This window comes from Macaca fascicularis, chromosome 9 (genome assembly GCF_037993035.2).
Source record: "Macaca fascicularis isolate 582-1 chromosome 9, T2T-MFA8v1.1".
Lineage (NCBI taxonomy): Eukaryota > Metazoa > Chordata > Mammalia > Primates > Cercopithecidae > Macaca > Macaca fascicularis.
In genome coordinates, this window is record NC_088383.1 from 77,766,717 (window position 1) to 77,790,000 (window position 23,284).

At 44.0% G+C, this 23,284-nt stretch overlaps 1 protein-coding gene and 1 long non-coding RNA gene across 21 annotated transcripts in view; one reads left to right on the top strand and one right to left on the bottom strand.

The window, feature by feature from the left end:
- The window catches only part of LOC135965132 (uncharacterized), a 213,136-nt gene that overhangs the window by 179,260 nt on the left and 10,592 nt on the right, over positions 1-23,284 (top strand). The window lies entirely within an intron of this gene.
- Positions 1-23,284, bottom strand: part of CCAR1 (cell division cycle and apoptosis regulator 1) — a 78,965-nt gene that overhangs the window by 11,983 nt on the left and 43,698 nt on the right. For all 20 annotated transcript variants that reach the window (XM_065520998.1, XM_065521000.2, XM_065520993.2 and 17 more), the window contains 4 exons: positions 21,014-21,199; positions 15,510-15,701; positions 9,493-9,732; positions 7,201-7,312 (listed from right to left, as the gene is read on the bottom strand). In XM_065520998.1, coding sequence (XP_065377070.1) covers positions 7,201-7,312; positions 9,493-9,732; positions 15,510-15,701; positions 21,014-21,199 — 730 coding nt within the window. The remainder of the gene's footprint in view (positions 1-7,200; positions 7,313-9,492; positions 9,733-15,509; positions 15,702-21,013; positions 21,200-23,284) is intronic.

Genomic DNA, 23,284 nt, shown 5'->3' on the forward strand with positions numbered 1-23,284 from the left:
GTAATCTAAGCTAATCAGGAAGCTGAGGGCACGAGAATCGCTTGAACCAGGGAGATGGAGGTTGTAGTGAGCCAAGATCATGCAACGACAATCTGGGCTGGGTGACAAGAGCAAAACTCTGTCTCAAAAAAAAAAAAAAAAAAAAAAAAAGTATCTTATTGCTATCTCCTCTCCTAATTACTAACAAAATTCAACACCATTTAATACATTTACTGGTACTGTATTTCACGTTATAATTCCGCTTTTGTACTGGAAAAAGTGTGGTCTCGGACAGGCGCAGTGGCTCATGCCTGTAATCCCAGCACTCTGAGAGGCCAAGGCAGGCGGATCACAAAGTCAGAAGTTCAAGACCAGCCTGGCCAATATGGTGAAACCCCGTTTCTACTAAAAATACAAAAAAATTAGCCAGATGTGGGCCTGTGATCCCAGCTACTCGGGAGGCTGAGGCAGGAGAACTGCTTGAACCCAGGAGGCAGAGGTTGGAGTGAGCTGAGATCACACCAGCACACTCCAGCGTGGTGACAGAGCAAGACTCCGTCTCAAAAAACAAACAAACAAGAGTAGTCTCCAGGAAACTTAACAGGATCATGAGATATAAAATATAAGAAAAGTGGTAAAACAGAAGCAAGCGGCAATTAGAAACTCCAGGGAAACAAACAAAAAAGAACTATAATCCTATCGACATATATTTAGAACCTATAAAATTATTTAGACTGTTCCAGGAACTTGGAATATATATTAACAAAGAACACAGAGAAAAGTCTCTTTTTCTTACATAACAGCTTTTATTCAAGTGTAGGGATAAGGGGGAGACAGGCAACGAGCAAAATAAAGAGTATGTAATAAAATAGGTCATAAATTCTATGGGAAAAAAAAAGGGGGGGAGGATAAGAGACCAGAAATGTGCAGTAAGGGAGGGCAGAGGATTGCAATTTTAAATAAAGTAGGGTGCAGAGCAGGCTTCACTGACAAAGTGATACCTGAACAGACTTCATATATGAGAAATTAAGGAAGGTGGATCTCCAGGAAAAACCCTGCTAGCAGAAAGAACTGCCAATGTAAACCTCCTAACATAGGAGCATATGTGATGGGTCCACTCTTCTGAAGAAGAGGGCTTAAGAGATGTAATTGGAGACATGACGTGGTAGAGTCTCGTAAGTCATTGTGAGCACTAGCTTTTTCTTTTTTCTTTTCTTTTGAGATGGAGTCTCGCTGTGTCACCCAGGCTGGAATATAGTGGCACAATCTTGGCTCACTGCAACCTCCGACTCCCGGGTTCAAGCGATTCTCCTGCCTCAGCCTCCTGAGTATATGGGATAACAGGCATGTGCCACCACACCCAGCTAATTTTGTATTTTTAGTAGAGATGGGGTTTCACCACGTTGGTCAGACTGGTCTCGAACTCCTGACCTTGTTATCCACCTGCCTTGGCCTCCCAAAGTACTGGGATTACAGGCATGAGCCACTGCACCTGGCCTTCTATTCTTTTTCAGACAGGGTCTCGCTTTATTGTCCAGGCTGGAGTGCAGTAGTGTGATCACTGCTCACTGCAACCTCTGCCTCCCAGGCTCAAGTGATCCTACAAGCTCAGACTCCTGAGTAGCTGGGATTACAGGCATGCGCCACCAAGCCCAGATAAATTTTTTATTTTCTGTAGAGACAGGGTGTCGTCATGTTGCTCAGGCTGGTCTTGAACTCCTGAGCTCAAGTGATCTGAACAGTGGCTTTTTTTTTTTTTTTTTTTTTTTGAGACAAGAGTCTTGCTCTGTCACCCAGGCTGGAGTGCAGGGGCGCAACCTCAGCTCACTGCAACCTCCACCTTCTGTGTTCAAGTGATTCTTATGCCTCAGCCTCTAGAGCAGCTGGGATTACAGGCGTGCACCACTACGCCCAGCTAATTTTTTGTATTTTTAGTAAAGACAGGGTTTCACCATGTTGGCCAGCCTAGTCTGGGACTCCTGGCCTCAAATTATCCACCTGCCTCAGCCTCCCACAAAGTGCTGAGATTACAGGTGTGAGCCACCATACCCAGCCGGAACAGTGGCTTTTTCTATGAGGTAAAAATGATGGGAATACACTGGAAGAATTTGAACAAAAGGGCCGGACGCGGTGGCTCACTCCTGTAATCCCAGTACTTTGGGAGGCTGAGGCAGGTGGAACCCGAGGTCAGGAGATCGAGACGATCCTGGCTAACATGGTGAAACCCTGTCTCTACTAAAAATACAAACAATTGGCCGGGCGTGGTGGCTCACGCCTGTAATCCCAGCACTTTGGGAGGCCGAGGTGGGCGGATCACAAGGTCAGGAGATCGAGACCATGGTGAAACCCCGTCTCTACTAAAAATAGAAAAAATTAGCCGGGCGCAGGGGCGGGCGCCTGTAGTCCCAGCTACTCGGGAGGCTGAGGCAGGAGAATGGCGTGAACCCGGGAGGCGGAGCTTGCAGTGAGCCGAGATTGCGCCACTGCACTCCAGCCTGGGTGAGAGCGAGACTCCGTCTCAAAAAAAAAAAAAAAAAAAAAAAAAAATACAAACAATTATTAGCCAGGCCTGGTGGCGGGCACCTGTAGTTCCAGCTACTCGGGAGGCTGAGGCGGGAGAATGGCGTGAACCCAGGAGGCGGAGCTTGCAGTGAGTTGAGATCGCGCCACTGCACTCCAGCCTGGGCGACAGAGCGAGAATCCGTCTCCAAAAAAAAAAAAAAGAACAAAAAAACCCGAGGAATTTGAACAAAAGAACGAAATAAATTCTAAATTTTGCAAAGATCATTCTGGCAACTGTATCGAGAAACTTTATTGTAGAGGAGAGGAAACATGGAAACAAGTTAGGGGTCTATTAATATAATCTAGGCAAGAGATAATGTGGCTTGGATTATAGTCAAATTAGTGGAATTGGTAAGAAGTGGACTGATTCTGGATAAGTTTGAAAACAGAGCAAATATGACTTCCTGATAGATTGGAAGTAGGGTATCACAGAAAGAAAGGAGTTAAGGATGACTCCTGCGTTTTAGTTTGAACAACTGGAAAGATGGAATTGTCATTAAATGAGATGGTTGGCAAAGGCTAAGGTTGTAGGATTTGTGTATGTTTTCTTTCTGGTGAAGGGGTTAGCAGGAGTTTAGTTTCAGACATATTGATTTTGAAATGCCAGATAACTAAGTGGAGGTGTCAAGTAGACAGATTAGTATGGGAGACTGGGAAAGAAGTCTGATATGAGATAGAAATTTGAGGCTTGGCACATCCTTGTAATCCCAGCACTTTGGGAGGCCAAGGCAGAGGACTGCTTGAAGCCAAGGAGGTCAAGACCAGACTGCGCAACATACTGAGACCCCATCTCTACAAAAAACTAAACAGCTAGGTGCAATGGCATGCACCTGTAGTCCCAGCCACTCAGGAGGCTGAGGAGGAGGATTGCTTGAGCCTTGAAGTTTGAGGCTGCAGTGAGCTATGACCATACCACTGTATTCCAGCCTGGGTGACAGACCCTGTCTTTTTCTATTTTACAGATGGAGTGTTGCTCTTGCTGCCCAGGCTGGAGTACAATGGCATGATCTCGGCTCGCTGGAACCTCTGCTTCCTGGGTTCAAGTGATTCTCCTGCCTCAGCCTCCCGAGTAGCTGGGATTACAGGCATCCGCCACCATGCCCAGAAATTTTTTTGTATTTTTAGGGGGTTTCACTCTGTTGGTCAGGCTGGTCTCGAACTCCTGACCTCAGGTGATCCACCCACATGGGCCTCCCAAAGTGCTGGGATTACAGGTGTGAGCCACTGCGCCCGGCCCAACTCTATATCTCTTTAAAAAAAAAAAGAAAACTAGAAATTTGAGAGAATTAACAGTATATAGATAGTATTTAAAGCTAGAAAAATGGATGAAACCAACATTAAAGGAGTGAAAGGAAAAAATAAACTAAGGCTGGGCCGGGGTCAGTGGCTCCCACGCCTATAAACCCAGCTCTTTGTGGGGCTGAGGCAGGTCAATCACGAGGTCAGGAGATTGAGACCATCCTGGCCAACAGGGTGAAACCCCATCTCTACCAAAAAACACAAAAATTAGGCTAGGCATAGTGCACTGCCCATGTCTGTAACCCTAGCACTTTGGGAGGCCAAGGTGGGCAGATCACCTGGTCAGGAGTTCAAGAACAGCTTGGCCAACATGGTAAAACCCCATCTCTACTATAAATACAAAAATTAGCGGGCAACAGAGTGAGACCCCATCTCAAAAAACAAAAAGCAAAACAAAACAAAAAAAAATAGAAAAAGTAGCTGGGTGTGGTGGCACACATCTGTAGTCCCAGCTACTCGGAAGGCTGAGGCAGGAGAATTGCTTGAAACTGGGAGGCAGAGGTTGCAGTGAGCCGAGATCACGCCACTGCACTTCGGTCTGGTGAGAGCCAGACTCTATCTCAAAAAAAAAAAAAAAAAAAAAAAGGGCTGACAGCTGGAACACTAACAAAATAATGAGAATACTGTTTAATGATTCAACTAAAGCAGCAATAAAATAATACTGGGCGTACAGGGGAGAGAAAATGGGGCTGTAAAAAGGGCTTAAGTCTTCATAAAGCAAAGCAAGTAATGAAGATAAATACTGCTATATGAATATTATGTCATTGCTATTGAGTTATATTAAGGCAAATAAGAGGAGATATTACATAGTATTAATAGATGCTATTATGATCTTATTTTCTTAGGAGTGATTATGGAATTGTGGTTATTTCAGAGCATGTTTTGTTTTTTCTTAGGCAAACTGAAGAATTCATATGTCAAATTGGGTTACAAAAACAAAACAAGACAAATATTAACAATTATTGAATCAAAGTTGATGAATACATAGGTGTTCACTGCACTATCCTTTCAACTTTTTCATCAAACAATATTAAAAACTGATATGGGGCGGGGCGCGGTGGCTCAAGCCTGTAATCCCAGCACTTTGGGAGGCCGAGACGGGCGGATCACGAGGTCAGGAGATCGAGACCATCCTGGTGAACACAGTGAAACCCCGTCTCTACTAAAACTACAAAAAAACTAGCCGGGCGAGGTGGCGGGCGCCTGTAGTCCCAGCTACTCGGGAGGCTGAGGCAGGAGAATGGCGTGAACCCGGGAGGCGGAGCTTGCAGTGAGCTGAGATCCGGCCACTGCACTCCAGCCTGGGCGACAGAGCGAGACTCTTGTCTCAAAAAAAAAAAAAAAAAACTGATATGGTAGAGAGAAGAAAATGTAGAGGCAAACAAAAAATACCGTAAGTAAAAATAATTGCCAGAGACACAAACTATAAAAAAACCAAAAAGAACTCTTATAATTTTCTATATCAGAAAAATATACTTTTTAAAAAAAGCCACAAATCTACATGGAAAAGAACAGATAAGGTATTCAGAGGCACTTTATAGGTATTTGATCGTTGATGTCTATGGTCAGAGCATCTACTGTACAGTATTTTAAATGTCACCGCATGGTACTAAAGTCTGTCTTATAAAACTTAGGCGAAAGGTATATGGGTGTTTATTATTAGTAGTCTTTAAACTCTGTATGTACTCTTTTGCATTACGATAGTCTTTGTTAAACAAAATGCCCAAATTAGTTTTTCTTTTTTTTTCCTTTTTTCTTTTTTTTGAGACAGAGTCCCACTCAGTCGCCTGACTGGAGTGCAATGGCACGATCTGGGCTCACTGCAACCTCCGCCTCCCGAGTTCAAGCCATTCTCCTGCCTCAGCCTCCCCAGTAGCTGGGATAACAGGCGCATGTCCGGCTAATTTTTTGTATTTTTAGTAGAGATGGGGTTTCACTATGTTGGCCAGGCTGGTCTCGAACCCCTGACCTCAGGCGATTCCCCCACCTTGACCTCCCAAAGTGCTGAGCTAGCACGCCCAGCCCCAAATTAGTTTTCTAAAGAATATATTCAGTGGCATGAATCTGGGAGGTGGAGGAGCTTGATCGTGCCACTGCACTCCAGCCTGGGCAACAGAGCGAGACTCCGTCTCAAAAAAAAAAAAGAATATATTCAGGACAGACATGTAGCTCACGCCTATAATCCCTGCATTTTTGGGAAGGTGATGTGGGCAGATTCCTTGAACTCAATAGTTCAAGACCAGCCTGGGCAACAAAGTGGGACTCTATGCCTATAAAAAACTTAAAAATTAGGCTGGGCACAGTGGCTCACGCCTGTCATCCCAGCACTTTGGGAGGCCAAGGTGGGGAGTTTGAGACCAGTCTGACCAACATGGAGAAACCCCATCTCTACTAAAAATACAAAATTAGCCGGGTGTGGTGGCGCATGCCTGTAATCCCAGCTACTCAGGAGGTTGAGGCAGGTGAATCACTTGAACCCGGGAGGCGGAGGTTGCGGTGAGCCGAGATAGCGCCATTGCACTCCAGCCTGGGCAACAAAGCAAGACTCTGTCTGAAAATAAATAAATAACTAAATCAAAATAAAAATTAGCTGGGAATGGTGGCAAGCACCTGTTGTCCCAGTTACTCCAGGGACTGAGGTGAGAGGATCATAGTAAGCCCAGTAGGTTGAGGCTGCAGTGAGCTGTGAGCATGCCACAGTACCCTAGCATGGGTAATACAGTGAGAACCCTGTCTCAACAAAAAAAATAAGCAATTATTATATGAAACATTAGGGACTATTATACTTTTTTTTTTTTTTTTTTGAGACAGGGTCTTACTCTATTGCCCAGACTGGAGTGCAAGGGCACAATCTTGGCTCACCACAACCTCCACCTCCCCTGCTCAAGTGATTCTCCTGCCTCGGCCTCTGGAGTACCTGGGATTACAGGCACGCGCCACTACCGCCTGGCTAATTTTTGTACTTTTAGTAGAAATGGGGTTTCACTATGTTGGCAAGGCTGGAATTCAACTCCTGACCTCAAATGATCCACCTGCCTTGGTCTCCCAAAGTGCTAGGATTACAGGTGTGAGCCACTGTGCCTGTCCTATTATAGCTTTTATGGCACAGCTTAAGCACCAAGTTGAGGGAAATTTGTTCTGAGTATTAATTATATGAGAGACTTAGGATAATTAGTAATAAATATGTCTTAAAACAATCTTCTCACCTAAAAATTGGAAAAACTTTCTCACTGAAGAGTGTATTACTCTTTCTATTCCAAAGAAAAAAAATGTTAAAAATATAGATTTCAGTGATACAATGTCACCAAACAAAAAATGCATTCTTAACTCTAAGAAATAATAAATAAATTTCAATCATACCATCTTCTTCATCCTCAGCTTCTTCTGCTTCCATAGGGTCATATTCATCTTGATTGTTATCTTCTTCAGTTTCATCATCATCTTTAGAATCATCTTTTCTTTTATCTTCTTTCTGTAATTTAAATGCCTTTATTATTTATTTACTTATTTTTAGAAGATGGGGTTTTGCCATATTGCCCAGGCTAGTCTCCAACCCCTAGGCTCAAGTGATCCACTGGCCTGGACCTTCTGAAGGGGTAGGATTATAGGCGTCAGCCACTATAGCCAGCAGTTATATTATTATTATACAATCATAACAATTATTATATATTATTACACACACACACACCCCTATATATATATATATATTTTTTTTTTTTTTTTTTGAGATGGAGTCTGGCTCTGTCACCCAGACTGGAGTGCAGTGGCATGATTTCCCTTCACTGCAACCTCCGCCTCCCAGGTTCAAGTGATTCACCTGCCTCAGCTTCCCAAAGGGCTGGGATTACAGGTGTGAGCCACTGTGCCTGGCTTAAAATAGTTTTAAATTAAGCAATAAATCTCACCAAACATTAAATTACTAAAACTAAAAAACAGTAAATCCACTGAAGTTATTTAAAAGTTTTACATTGTAAATTACTATTTTTTTGTTTGTTTGTCTGTTTGTTTGTTTGTTTTGAGACGGAGTCATGCTCTGTTGCCCAGGCTGGAGTGCAGTGGCCGGATCTCAGCTCACTGCAAGCTCCGCCTCCCAGGTTCACGCCATTCTCCTGCCTCAGCCTCCCAAGTAGCTGGGACTACAGGCACCCGCCACTTCGCCCGGCTAGTTTTTTGTATTTTTTAGTAGAGACGGGGTTTCACCGTGTTAGCCAGGATGGTCTCGATCTCCTGACCTCGTGATCCGCCCGTCTCAGCCTCCCAAAGTGCTGGGATTACAGGCTTGAGCCACCGCGCCCGGCCTTGTTTGTTTTTTTTGAGACACAGTCTTACTCTGTTGCTCAGGCTGGAGTGCAATGGCACAATCTGGGCTTACTGCAGCCTCCAACTCCTGGGTTCAGGCAATCCTCCTGCCTCATCCTCCCAAGTAGCTAGGACCACAGGTACACGACCATGTCCAGCTAATTTTTGTAATTTTTGTAGAGAGGCGGTTTCACCATGTTGTCCAGGATGGTCTTAAACTACCAGAATCAAGCAATCTCTCCACCTCAGACTCCCAATGTGCTGGGATTATAGGAGCGAGCCACTATGTCTGTACTATAAAAGAGTAATAATTGGCCGGGCGCGGTGGCTCAAGCCTGTAATCCCAGCACTTTGGGAGGCCGAGACGGGCGGATCACGAGGTCAGGAGATCGAGACCATCCTGGCTAACACAGTGAAACCCCGTCTCTACTAAAAATACAAAAAAACTTAGCCAGGCGAGGTGGCAGGCGCCTGTAGTCCCAGCTACTCGGGAGGCTGAGGCAGGAGAATGGCGTGAACCCGGGAGGCGGAGCTTGCAGTGAGCTGAGATCCGGCCACTGCACTCCAGCCTGGGTGACAGAGCGAGACTCCGTCTCAAAAAAAAAAACAAAAAAAGAGTAATAATTAGGCTGGGTGTGGTGGCTCACATCTGTAATCCCAGCACTTTGGGAGGCTGAGGTGGGCAGATCACTTGAGGTCAGGAGTTCAAGACCAGCCTGGCCAACATGGTGAAAACCTGCCTCTACTTAAAAAAAAAAAAAAAAATTAGCTAGGCAAGGTGGCATGCACCTGTAGTCTCAGCTACTTGGGAGGCTGAGGAAGGAGAATTGCTTGAACCTGGGAGGGAAAGGTTGCAATGAGCAAAGATTACACCACTAGACTTCAGCAAGCCTGGTCAACGGAGCTAGACTCCATCTCAAAAAAAGGGGAAAAAAAATTTTAAGAATAAGGTATTAGAAAACTAGCTATAGATGCTCATATTGGCTTAATTTGAAGATCTGAATTTCTTTTTTTTTTGAGATGGAGTCTTGCTATGTCGCCCAGGCTGGAGTGCAGTGGTGTGATTTTGGCTCACTGCAACCTCCGCCTCCCGGGTTCAAGTGATACTCCTTCCTCTGCCTTCCCAATAGCTAGGACTACAGGCATGTGCCATCACGTCTGGCTAATTTTTTGTATCTTTAGTGGAGACGAGGTTTCACCGTGTTAGCCGTGATGGTTTCAAAGACTTGATTTTCTAATATAGTAAAATCTTTCAGTTTGGCTTTTACATCTAATATTCTGATGGAAATCAACATCAACCTTTATAACGTAGAAGAGTAACTGAAAGTTCTAAAGCAGGTTGTTATTACAGACCTTCCTTTCATCTCTATCTTCTTTTTTATCTTTATCATCGCCTGATTTTCTCCGTTTGGGTTTTGGCTCATCAGTTTCATCATCTCTTTCTTCCTTTTTATCTTTTCTCTCATCTTTTTTGCTTTTTTTATCCTTTTCTTTTTTGTCCTCTTTCTCAGGAAGAGACAGTAATGATTTGTATATACGGACACCAAAATCTCTTTGAAGCATTTCATTGAAAAGTTCCGCAAACAATGAAACCTATAAAAAGATACCAACATGAACCTAGCCAAATTTCAACAGAAATAATAAAGTTAGCACAGTAATTTAGCAAATAAAAACTTGCCACATATAATGATTATGTAAACTTATCAACCTTTTTTCTTTTTTTTTGAGACGGAGTCTCGCTCTGTCACCCAGTTGGAGTGCAGTGGTGCGATCTTGGCTCACAGTAAGCTCCACCTCCTGGGTTCACACCATTCTTCTGCCTCAGACTCCCAAGTAGCTGGGACTACAGGTGCCCGCCACCATGCCTGGCTAATATTTTTGTATTTTTAGTAGAGACGGGGTTTTACCGTGTTAGCCAGGATGGTCTCGATCTCCTGACCTTGTGATCTGTCCGCCTCAGCCTCCCAAAGTGCTGGGATTACAGGAGTGAGCCACCTCACCCGGCCACTTATCAAATTTTTAACACAACCATTAATCTTTTTTTTTTTTTTTTTCCTGACAGTCTTGCTCTGTCACCCAAACTGGAGTGCGGTGGCGTGATGTGGGCTCACAGCAACCTTTGGTTCCCAAGTTCAAGCCATTCACCTGCCTCACTCTCCTGAGTGGCTGAGATTACAAGCTTGTGCCACCAACCCCGGCTAATTTTTGTATTTTCAGTTGAGATGGAGTTTCGCCATGTTGGCCAGGCTGGTCTCGAACTCCTGACCTCAGGTGATCCACCCGCCTCGGCCTCCCAAAGTGCTGTGATTACAGGTTGTGAGCCACCCCGCAAAGCCAACCAACTGTTAATCTTCATGATAAGTGTACCTTATTAATTTACTCAATAAATTTTACATCAAATGCCTGGTATGTACAGGGCCTATTTTAGGCATTAGGGATACAGCACTGAAGAAAGCTGGTAAAAACCTCTCCTATCATCCAGCCAGTGGAGAGAAGTAATAAATAACCAAATCATGAAGTCTCTGTTAACCTATTCTGGTTCTGGGGCTGCCCGGTTTTTAAGACAAGGAATAACCAAATCAACATCAAATTATATGAAAAACAAGCAGGATAAACACCTACAGAACAACAAGAGAGAATAATAAGACAAGGCTTCTCTGATAAAGTGACATTTAAAAAGTGAACTGAAGGCAATGAGGAAATAAGTCATATTGGTAGCTAGGAGAAGAAAATTCTGGATTAGGGAAACAATTTTAAACCCTGAATAGGGAACATCTATTACTACTACGCAAGCATCCCCAGGTAACAGGCTATTGCTATGTATTATAAATTTTTGGGGTTTTTTTTTTTTTTTTTTTTTTTTTGAGACAGAGTCTTGCTCTGTTGCCGAGGCTGGAGTGCAGTGGCGCAGTTTTGGCTCACTGCAAGCTCTGCCTCCCAGGTTCACACCATTCCCCTGCCTCAGCCTCCCCAGTAGCTGGGACCACAGGTGCCCGCCACCACACCCAGCTAATTTTTTGTATTTTTAGTAGAGATGGGGTTTCACTGTGTTAGGCAGGATGGTCTTGATCTCCTGGCTTCGTGATCCGTCTGCCTCGGCCTACCAAAGTGCTAGGATTAAAGGCGTAAGCCACTGTGCCCGGCCTATATTATAAATTTTTTATGTACCTATTTATTTTTTCTTTGAGACAGAGTTTTGCTCTTGTTGCCCAGGCTAGAGTGCAATGGCATGATCTCAGCTTACCGCAACCTTCGCCTCCCAGGTTCAAGCTATTCTCCTGCCTCAGCCTCCTGAGTAGCTGGGATTACACGTATGTGCCACCACACCCAGCTAATTTTGTATTTTCAGTAGAGATGGGGTTTGTCCATGTTGGTCAGGCTGGTCTTGAACTCCTGACCTCAGGTGATGCGCTTGCCTTGGACTGCTGAAGTGCTGGGATTACAGGTGTGAGCCACTGCACCTGGCCTTATGGACCGATTTCTTTTTCTTTTTTTTTTTGAGACGGAGTCTCGCTCTGTCGTCCAGGCTGGAGTTCGGTGGCGCGATCTCGGCTCACTGCAAGCTCTGCCTCCCGGGTTCACACCATTCTCCTGCCTCAGCCTCCCAAGTAGCTGGGACTACAGGCGCCCGCCACCACGCCCGGCTAATTTTTTGTATTTTTAGTAGAGATGAGGTTTCACCGTGTTAGCCAGGATGGTCTTGATCTCCTGACTTCGTGATCCGCCCGTCTTGGCCTCCCAAAGTGCTGGGATTACAGGCGTGAGCCACCACGCCCAGCTTATGTACCCGATTTCTAAGGCTAAAGTCCGTTGCTTTCAATAGACTCTTAAAAAGGGCTAAAACCGGCCATGCGGTGGCTTGCGCCTGTAATCTCAGCACTTTAGGAGGCTGAGGCAGGTGGATTATGAGGTCAGGAATTCGAGACTAGCCTGGTCAACATGGTGAAACCTCTCTCTACTAAAAATACAAAAATTAGCTGGGTGTGGAGGCACACGCCTGTAATCCCAGCGCTACTCAGGAGGCTGAGGCAGGAGAATCACTTGAATCTGGGAGGCGGAGGTTGCAGTGAACCAAGATCATGTCATCGCACTACAGCCTGGGCGACAGGGTGAGACTCCGTCTCCAAAAAAGGGCTAAAACTTGAAATGGGTGACCACAGCCCTTAAATGTGTCATCTTTGCAAATCTGATATATTTGCTAAAATAGTTTAATCAAATCATTTTCTGATTACAAAGGACAATGCAAATTTATTATAACTATAATTTATTTTAGCCTATTTTTCATTAATTGCCCAATCTTTTTTATTTCATATTGAGATGGAATTTCATTATGTTGCCCAGGCTGGCCTCAGACTCCTGGGCTCATGCAATTCTCCCACCTCAGTCTCTCAAAATGCTGTAGTGACTGTGCCCAGTCTATGTATTTATTTATTAAGTGATTATTACAAGGATGGCACCATTAGGAATTACTTCAATTTATGGCAACTGCTTACTTTTTTTATTTTTTGAGACAGAGTCTCACTCTGTTGCCCAGGCTGCAGTGCAGTGGCACAATCTTGCCTCACTACAACCTCTGCTTGCTGGGTTCAAGAGATTCTCCTGCCTCAGCATCCTGAGTAGCTGGGATTACAGGAGCCTATCACCTAGCCTGACTAATTTTCTGTATTTTTAGTAGAGATGGGGTTTCATCATGTTGGCCAGGCTGGTCTCAAACTCCTGACCTCAGGTGATCCACCTGCCTGAGCCTCCCAAAGTGCTGCGATTACAGGCATGAGCCACTGCACCCAGCCAGGCAACTGCTTAAAAAAAAGATAACGTCATATAGCATCAAATTTTAAGGACATCTGCTTATTGGAATAATTAACATTGGAAAAAAAAATCCCAACAACTTGGACATATTTTAATATTTATAACATGTTTTATATGAAAACTAATAAGCATGGACTTTATGTTTTATAATTGCCTCAGTAATCCTCAAAGGTCTCTAGTCTTCCTTGATTTTCATCTTACCAGCTGGTGAACAATGACCTTCTGGTTCAAAGAAGCATGACTGATTTTTCCAATATAATTTAGAAAACAAAAGAACATAAGATATGTTGATAAGATAAAATAATTAAACACAATAATTTTAGATATGATTTTGTACAGGGCACTACAAAATTAATTATGTTGGAAATTCTATTTTTAAGGAGTGAAGCAATTACACAGAGATAAAAGTTTTCAATTGTTTTGAAAACTAACATGTTGTAAACTAAACTACATGTTGTAAAGCTGCTCTAAAATAATGATACAGGCTAGGTGAAATGGCTCATGCCTGTAATCCCAGCATTTTGGGAGGCCAAGGCAAGTGGATCACCTGAGGTCAGGAGTTCAAGATCAGACTGGTCAACATGGGAAAACCCTGTCTCTACTAAAAATACAAAAATTAGCCGGGGTTGGTGGCGTGCAACTGCAATTCCGGCTACTCAGGAGGCTGAAGGAGGGCAACAGCTCAAACCCGGGAGGCGGAGGTTGCAGTGAGCCAACATCGAGCCACTGCACTCCAGCCTGGGTGACAGAGGGAGACTGTCTCAATAAATAAATAGGCCGGGCGCAGTGGGCTCATGCCTGTAATGCCAGCAATTTGTGAGGCGGGTGGATCACTTGAGGTTGGGAGTTTGAGACCAGCCTGGCCAACATGGTGAAACCCTGTCTCTACTAAAAATTCAAATAATTAGCCAGGCGTTGTGCCTGTAATCCCAGCTACCCTAGAGAGAGGCAGGAGAATTGCTTAAGCCTGGGAGGCAGAGGTTGCAATGAGCTGAGATTGTGCCATTGCATTCCATTCTGGGCAACAAAGTGAGACTCTGTCTCAAAAATAAATATATAAAATAAGTAATAAAATAATTATACAAAAAATAGATTAATAATGAAAAGTTAAACAATTATTTTCTCTTACAACTCAAACACTAGTTAAATTTTTAATCTCTTTAAATGGTATTAAATGCTATTTTTTTTTTTTTTTGAGACGGAGTCTCGCTCTGTCACCCAGGCTGGAGTGCAGTGGCCGGACCTCAGCTCACTGCAAGCTCCGCCTCCCGGGTTTACGCCATTCTCCTGCCTCAGCCTCCCGAGTAGCCGGGACTACAAGCGCCCGCCACCTCGCCCGGCTAGTTTTTTGTATTTTTTAGTAGAGACGGGGGTTTCACCGTGTTAGCCAGGATGGTCTCGATCTCCTGACCTCGTGATCCGCCCGTCTTGGCCTCCCAAAGTGCTGGGATTACAGGCTTGAGCCACCGCGCCCGGCCTAAATGCTATTTTAATTCTAGAGAAGATAATAAAGCATTACCTCGCCGGGCGCGGTGGCTCAAGCCTGTAATCCCAGCACTTTGGGAGGCCGAGACGGGCGGATCACGAGGTCAGGAGATCGAGACCATCCTGGCTAACACGGTGAAACCCCGTCTCTACTAAAAAATACAAAAAACTAGCCGGGCGAGGTGGCGGGCGCCTGTAGTCCCGGCTACTCAGGAGGCTGAGGCAGGAGAATGGCGTAAAAACCCGGGAAGCAGAGCTTGCAGTGAGCTGAGATCCGGCCACTGCACTCCAGCCTGGGCGACACAGCGAGACTCCGTCTCAAAAAAATAAATAAATAAATAAATAAAATAAAGCATTACCTCATCCCCAAAAAGAGTCAACTAGACATTACGGATATCCTGAAGAAAGAACACACCACACTACTTATGAAAGCGTCTTAGGGAAAAAACAGAACTGAACTTAATTAAAAATTTAGACCCAACAATCAATTTAAATGAAATACAGGGAATAGAGGAACGCATAAACCATAGCAGGGAAATGCAATCAGCAAAAGTGAGTCTGTAAGGAAACTTTAGAGGACAAATCATCTATTTTTTTCCCAAGAAGTAGATTACAAGAAAAAACCAACAAAAACTCAAAAAAACAAGCAATGAAAAAGAGGCATTCGGGGCTGGGCGCAGTGGCTCATGCCTGTAATCCTAGCACTTTGGGAGGCTGAGGCAGGCGGATCACCTGAGGTCGGGAGTTCGAGACCAGTCTGGCCAACATGGTGAAACCCCATCTCTACTAAAAAATGCAAAAATTAGCTGGGTGTGGTGGCAGGTGCCTGTAATCCCAGCTACTCGGGAGGCTGAGGCAGGAGAATTGCTTGAACCCAGGAGACAGAGGTTGCAGTGAGCCACCATCACGCCAATGCACTCCAGCATGGGTAACAGAGCGAAACTCTGTGTCAAAAAAACCCCAAAAACCAAAAAAACAAAAAAAGTAAAAAACAAAGAAAAAAGATTTCAGAGATATATTAACTAGTCATAATGTGTGGCCCTTATATGGTTCTTATTTCAAACTGAAAACATTACCTCAAATGAATGTTCTTTATTATCCTCTAATCTGTAGTCCAACAAGACACTCAAAGACATGATGCTACAATCAAACTTGCCACTTTTTGCAGCCCAATTTGGATGTACAATGATAGCTGGTTCATCAGGCAAAATATATCTTCTTTCTCGACGCTGACGTTCCATTTCCTCTTGACGTTTCCTTTCTTCTTCCTAAATATTTCAAATTTCAAGTCAAGGTTAAATCTGCAAGTATGATGTATATACACGTCCAAGATGAATATACATCGAATATATACCACATAAAGGAACAAAATTCCCATGACTCTTCATGGTGCTTACACTAACCATAAGGGTTGAGAAGGGAGGAAAGTTCAAATTCACTAAGCGTAGTAAGCTTTGATGGCTCCTAACTCTCTTTTGGATTTCCCAGCATAAGAAACTGCCATGTAAAGAGGGGGAAAAGTTATCTATATTGAGATTATATAAATTAGAAAATTCTGGGAAAATAGTAGTGGTAGCATAGGTTTTAGATCTTCCTGAAACCTCACACTAAAAACACAAAGCAATATAGATATCAAAATCAAAAACCGATAGCATTCATAACAAAACTAAGTGACAAGGTATCCCCACAAACCAATATGCAAATGGGTGGGAAAAGGCCAAAAGACCTATGTGTTACTGATGAATGTGTCCAAAGAAAGCATAAGGAAGCAATGGGAGAACAAGAAAACCAAAAAACAGCCAGTAGGTATTTACTGGAAAGTGCAGCAGCTGAAACTAGGCAAAATTTTACCCCTAACCAGAGAGTGAATAGAGAATTTATTTTAAGATCTGAAGAGGCCTAGGCCACTCTAGCCTTACAAACTTGCAAAGCTCATTTACTAGGGCCCTATACTGAGGAGAAACTGCTGAGAGTAGGAGAGGAACAACAAAGACATAGGAGAACACCCAGACAAAAAGTGATGAAGGGCAAAAGAAACAGCAAACTTCAGAAAGCAAGCCAGCGTATGTTTCTGACAAAACAAAACAACAAAAGAGCAGAGCTCTATGAATTTAGAAAAGCTATCTGAAAGAAACTACGTTTATAAAATTCAGACAATCTAAATTCACATAAAAATGATTCAAATATTGAGGTCAAATCCCACACAAATTTAGTATTTTTAAAAAAAGAGTGAGAAGCAGCAGCAGAATTATATCCCTGTAGATGACGAAAGTGGGCCAGAAAGACACCACCACACGGCAGATGAAAATTTTAACTATTTTTAAAGTGTGCTAAAAGAAAATGTTACAAGAGACACAGACATTCTGCATCATATTCTTAACATTCAAAATTCAGAAAGTGAGTATCTGATTGGTAGACAGATCATGTATCTGACCCTATCTGTAGCAATTCTTCAGCTTCTCTAATAGAAATGGCAGTGGGAAGGGAGAACCAGGCCTGCTAAAAGCCAATCCAAAAAGGGACTGGGTTTGTGCATTTCATTATACACAAAGTTTTTTTTTTTTTTTTGAGACAGGGTCTCACTCTGTCACCCTGGCCAGAGAGTAGTGGTGTGATCATAGCTCACAAATAGCAGTGACCTCCTGGGTTCAAGCAATCCTCCCATGTCAGCCTCCCCAGTAGCTGAGACTACAGCCACATGTGACCATGCTCGGTTAAATTTTTTTTTTTTCTTTGTAGAGATGGGGTCTCACGAAGTTGTCTCCATCTATCCTGAACAATTCAGTTCTAAAGCACTCTTTTTTTTTTTTTTTTGAGACGGAGTCTCGCTCTGTTGCCCAGGCTGGAGTGCAGTGGCTGGATCTCAGCTCACTGCAAGCTCTACCTCCCGGATTTACACCATTCTCCTGCCTCAGCCTCCTGAGTAGCTGGGACTACAGGCGCCCGCCACCTCGCCTGGCTAGTTTTTTGTATTTTTTTTAGTAGAGACAGGGTTTCACCATGTTTGCCAGGATGGTCTCGATCTCCTGACCTCGTGATCCCCCGTCTCGGCCTCCCAAAGTGCTGGGATTACAGGCTTGAGACACTGCACCCGGCCTAAAGCACTCTTTTCAAGGAATGTAGATGTCTACACAGGAGATGGAGGCTGGCAGGGTGGTGGAGCCACAACTGCCCATTGATGATGAGCTCCTTCATTACTAAACACTGAAACCCAGATGGAGCAAGGAGAGTAATCCATGCAGAGATGGCACAGGGCAGAGTCATGTCATTGGAAGAATTGGAGGCACCTGTGTAAATTCACAGCTTTCAATATGCGTAAGATATAGAAATAAATATAGATTTAAATATTCGTAAGTGTTATCTATTTATCTATATATCTTCTGTATCTCTGTTCACTGAAGGGGGTTGGGAGCAGCAACCTAATTGCAATGAGCATATCTTGGCTTCTAAATACCATTCTTCACTAAAAAGGAACCAGGGCTTCCTGGGGAAATGACTGATTCCTGAACTAGGACAAGGATAGCACAAAATAAAATTGAAATGCTTTAAAATGCTAGTAAGTAAAAAGTCCTCAAAAAGTGATAAAGATATGTCAAAAGGGCACATAGCTTGAAAGAACTCCCACCATCCAACGTCTGGGACAATTTCATCATGAAAATAACTCATTGAGGGCCGAGCACGGTGGCTCACAACTGTAATCCCAGCACTTCGGCAGGCCAAGGTGGGTGGATCATCTGAGATCAGGAATTTCAGACCAGCCTGGCTAACATGGCGAAACCCAATCTCTACTAAAAATACAAAAATTAGCCAGGCATGGTGGCAGGCGCCTGTAATCCCAGCTACTCGGGAGGCTGAGGTACAAGAATCGCTTGAACCCAGGAGGCAGAAATTGCAATGAGCCGAGATCATGCCATTCCACTGCAGCCTGGGCAACAGAGAGAGACTCTGTCTCAAAAAATAAAAATAAGGTCAAGAGCAGTGCAATATCAGCCTGTAACAGCAGCACTTTGGGAGGCTGAGGCGGGTGGATCATGAGGTCAAGAGATCGAGACCATCCTGGCCAACATGACGAAACCCCGTCTCTACTAAAAATACAAAAATTAGCTGGGTGTGGTGGTGGGTGCCTGCAGTCCCAGCTACTCGGGAGGCTGAGGCAGAAGAACAGCTTCAACCCAGGAGGCAGAGGTTGCTGTGAGCCGAGATTGTGCCATTGCACTCCAACCTGGCAACAGAGTGAGACTCCGTCTCAAAAAAAAAATAAATAAATAAATAAATAAGTTATAAATAAAAATTTTTTTTTTGAGACAGAGTCTCACTCTGTCACCCAGGCTGGAGTGCAGTGGTGCGATTGCCACTCACTGCAAGCTCCGCCTCCCAAGTTCACGCCATTCTCCTGCCTCAGCCTCCCGTGTAGCTGGGACTACAGGCGCCCACCACCTCACCTGGCTAATTTTTGTATTTTTAGTAGAGACGGGGTTTCACCGTGTTAGCCAGGATGGTCTCGATCTCTTGACCTTGTGATCCACCCGTCTCGGCCTCCCAAAGTGCTGGGATTACAGGCATGACCCACCGCGCCCAGCCATAAATAAATAAAATTAAAAAATAAAAATAAATACGTAAAAAAATAAGAAATCACAAGTCCATGCATCACCTAAGAACAAGGTAATTATCCTACAAAATTACAAAACCATTATCACATTCAAGAAATTTAACACTGCTTTAATATTATCTAATGTCATATCCATATCCATAATCAAATTTCTCCAACTGTCCCAAAAATACTCTCTACGAGTATCTTTTACTTTCACCCATCCAGGATCTAGTCAGGTTTCACTTAGTTATTTGGTTGTTATGTCTCATTAGCCTCCTTTAATCTAAGAGATCCCTTTAACCATTTCTTTCTTTTATCTTTCATTATATGGACCATTTTTTGAAAAGTTTAGGAGAGCTGAGAATTTTTCATATTCTAAAAAACAAATAAATAAAAAATTTAAAAAAGAAAATTTCATTCTAGATTTATCTGTTTTCTCACAGGGTCTTGCTCTGTCACCCAGGCTTAGGTGAGAGGACCACTAAATCACAAGCAGATTTAGAGTAAATATTTCTGGAAGGAATTCTTCATAAATAATGTGTACTTTATATTGTATAAGATTTAGAAACTGATTATATGGCTTATCCAATTACTGGTGCTAAAACACACTTCTGAGATCCCTGTATTTCAAATTCAGAAAACAAAGTAACAGGCTTATGTATCCAGGAGTTATTCTACTGGACAAAAAACGGAAGCATAAAACAGCTTGAATAAATAGTCTGAGTCTCAAGGTTTGATTCAATCAAACATACTGTTTTAGAAGCAGACAGATTCTGGAATAAGCACTTCACTAGAACTCAATTTCTGAGCCATTTACCTAGAAATGTTTTGTATCTTCATTGTGGTGTTGGTGGTGGTTATATACCTATATGCATTTGTAAAAACTCACAGAACTGGCCGGGCGCGGTGGCTCAAGCCTGTAATCCCAGCACTTTGGGAGGCCGAGACGGGCGGATCACGAGGTCAGGAGATCGAGACCATCCTGGCTAACACGGTGAAACCCCGTCTCTACTAAAAAATACAAAAAACTAGCCGGGCGAGGTGGCGGGCGCCTGTAGTCCCAGCTACTTGGGAGGCTGAGGCAGGAGAACGGGCGTGATCCCGGGAGGCGGAGCTTGCAGTGAGCTGAGATCTCGCCACTGCACTCCAGCCTGGGCGACAGAGCGGGACTCCGTCTCAAAAAAAAAAAAAAAAAAAAAAAAAAAAAAACAAAACTCACAGAACTATTAACAAAAAAGGTTGAATTTTATTATAAGTAAATTGCACCTTAATAAAAGCATACACACGGCCGGGCACAGTGGCTCATGCCTGTAACCTCAGCACTCTGAGAGGCTGAGAGAGGCAGATCACCTGAGGTCAGGAGTTCGAGAACAGCCTGACCAACACGGAAAAACACCATCTCTACTAAAAATGCACAATTAGCCAGGCGTGGTGGTGCATGCCTGTAATCCCAGCTACTAGGGAGGCTGAGGCAGGAGAATTGCTTGAACCCAGGAGGTGGAAGTTGTGGTGAGCCGAGATTGTGCCATTGCACTCCCTTCTGGGCAACAAGAGCGAAACCCCGTCTCGGAAAATAAATAGCTGGGCGCGGGGGTTCACGCATGTAATCCCAGCACTTTGGGAGGCGGAGGCAGGCGAATCACAAGGTCAGGAGTTTGAGACTAGGCTGGCCAACATGGTGAAACCCTGTCTCTACCAAAAATACAAAAAAATAGCCGGGCATATGGGCGGGTGCCTGTAATCTCAGCTACTCGGGAGGTTGAGGCAGAATAGCTTGAACCTGGGATGTGGAGGTTGCAGTGAGCAGAGATCACTCCACTGCATTCTAGCCTGGGAAACAGAACAAGACTCAGTCTCAAAAAAAAAAAAAGCCAAAATAAAACAAATAAATAAAAGCATACACACACATAATCTTAACTCACGTATTCCAAGAACACCCTATACATGAATATTAATACCACAGAGTGTAATAATAGATTGAGTACATACCTCTTTATCGTCTTCAGATTTCCTATCATCCTCCTCATCCTCTTCTTTTTCAGATTTCTCTAACTCCTTCTGTTCTTCTTTTTGTTCCTCTACTTTAAGCTGTTTTGTCAGTCGGGCTATTAACTGGGATTTTAATCCTTTGGAACTAAGAGCTCGACTTTCTAATTCTTTTCGGAGGTCATTTACCTGAATATATGGAGCATGAAAACACAGGAAAAAAAAGGGGGGGTGGATATTGAAATAGGAAACAAACTAGCTACAATTAACAATTATCTTTTGTGGGTTTTTTTTTTTTTTTGAGACAGAGTCTCGCTTAGTCGCCCAGGCTGGAGTGCAGTGGCGCGATCTCGGCTCACTGCAAGCTCCGCCTCCCGGGTTCACGCCATTCTCCTGCCTCAGCCTCCCGAGTAGCTGGGACTACAGGCGCCCGCCGCCTCGCCCGGCTAATTTTTTGCATTTTTAGTAGAGACGGGGTTTCACCGTGTTAGCCAGGATGGTCTCGATCTCCTGACCTTGTGATCCGCCCGCCTCGGCCTCCCAAAGTGCTGGGATTACAGGCGTGAGCCACCGCGCCCGGCCGGGTTTTTTTTTTTTAAACGGAGTCTCACTTTGTTGCCCAGGCTGGAATGCAGTGGTGTGATCTCGGCTCACCGCAAGCTCTGCCTCCCAGGTTCAAGCGATTCTCCTGTCTCAGTCCCCCAAGTAGCTGGGATTACAGATGCTCACCACCACACCCAACTAATTTTTGTACTTTTAGTAGTGACGGGGTTTCCCCATGTTGGTCAGGTTGGTCTTGAACTCCTGACCTCGCGATCAGCCTGCCTTGGCCTCCCAAAGTGCTGGGATTATAAGCGTGAGCCACCACCACGCCCAGCCTTTTGTGTGACTTTACAAATGTAGCAAAAAGAACATTTGTACAGCTCACTCAACACTTGTGAAAATGCAAAATGATAGCATATTTTTGGAAAATAAAACATATTAACATGCGTAAACATTTTTTTCAATGTTCTTTGACCCAGAAGTTCTCATTTCTGGCTGTCTACCCTAAGGAAACATCCTAAATAGAAGGGGGAAAAAACCCACAAAACTATAGATTTACTTATTTCCTCCCTCCAAAAAAGTGAAGAGTCTAAATGTCTCATAAATTAGCCAGGTGTGGTAGTGAATGCCTGTAGTCCTAACCACTTGGGAGGCTGAGATGGGAAGACTGCTTGAGCCCAGGAGTTTAAGGTTCTAGTGAACTATGCACTGCACTCCAGCCACGGCGACAGAGACCTTGTCTCTAAAAGTAAGTAAATAAACAAATGTCCAATAGAGGAGTAATACCAGCAGGGAATGATGGCTCGTGCCTGTAATCCTAGCACCTTTGGAGTCCAAGGTGGAAGGATCACTTGAGGCCAGGAGTTTAAAATCAGCCTGGGGAACACAGCAAAACCCCACCTCTTTAGGAAAAAAAAGAAAAAATTAGCCAGACATGGTGGAACATGTCTTTAGCCCAAGCTACTTGAGAGGCTTAGGTGAGAGGACCACTTGAGCATAGGAGTTTGAAGCTACAGTGAACTCTAATGACACCACTGCACTCTGTCCCTTTAATCAATTTACTTGAATAGTATAAAATATTTAAAAATAATTACATGCACAAAATTAATGTTAACTCAACAGGATGAGTCATTTTCTTTTTTTTGAGGCAGAGTCTTGCTCTGTTACCCAGGCTGGAGTGGCATAACCATGGCTCATGGCTCACCGTGGCAGCCTTGACCTTCCAAGTTCAAGTGATCCTCCCACCTCAGGCTCCTGAGTAGCTGGGACTATAGGCATGCATCACCATGCTTGGCTAATTTTTTTTTTGGTAGAGACAGAGTCTCAGTATGTTGCCAGGGCTAATCTTCAACTACTGGGCTGTAGCAATCTGCCCATCTGGGCCTCCCAAAGTGCTGGGATTACAGGCATAAAGCATAGTGCCCAGCTGCAACCTTACACACACACATACGCACACGTATTTTTAAACAAAATTTCATTTTGTTGCCTAAGCTGGAGTGCAGTGGCACAATCATAGTTCACTGCAGGCTCCAGATTCCAGGCTCAAGCAATCCTCCCATCTCAGCTTCCCAAGTTGCTGGGACTACAGGCGTGTGCCACTATGCCCAAATAATTTTTTAGACTTTTTATACAGACAGGGCCTCATGATGTTGTAGAAGCTGGTCTCAAACTCCTAGACTGAAGCAATCCTCCTCCTTCAGTCCCCAGAAGTGCTGGGATCACAGGCATGAG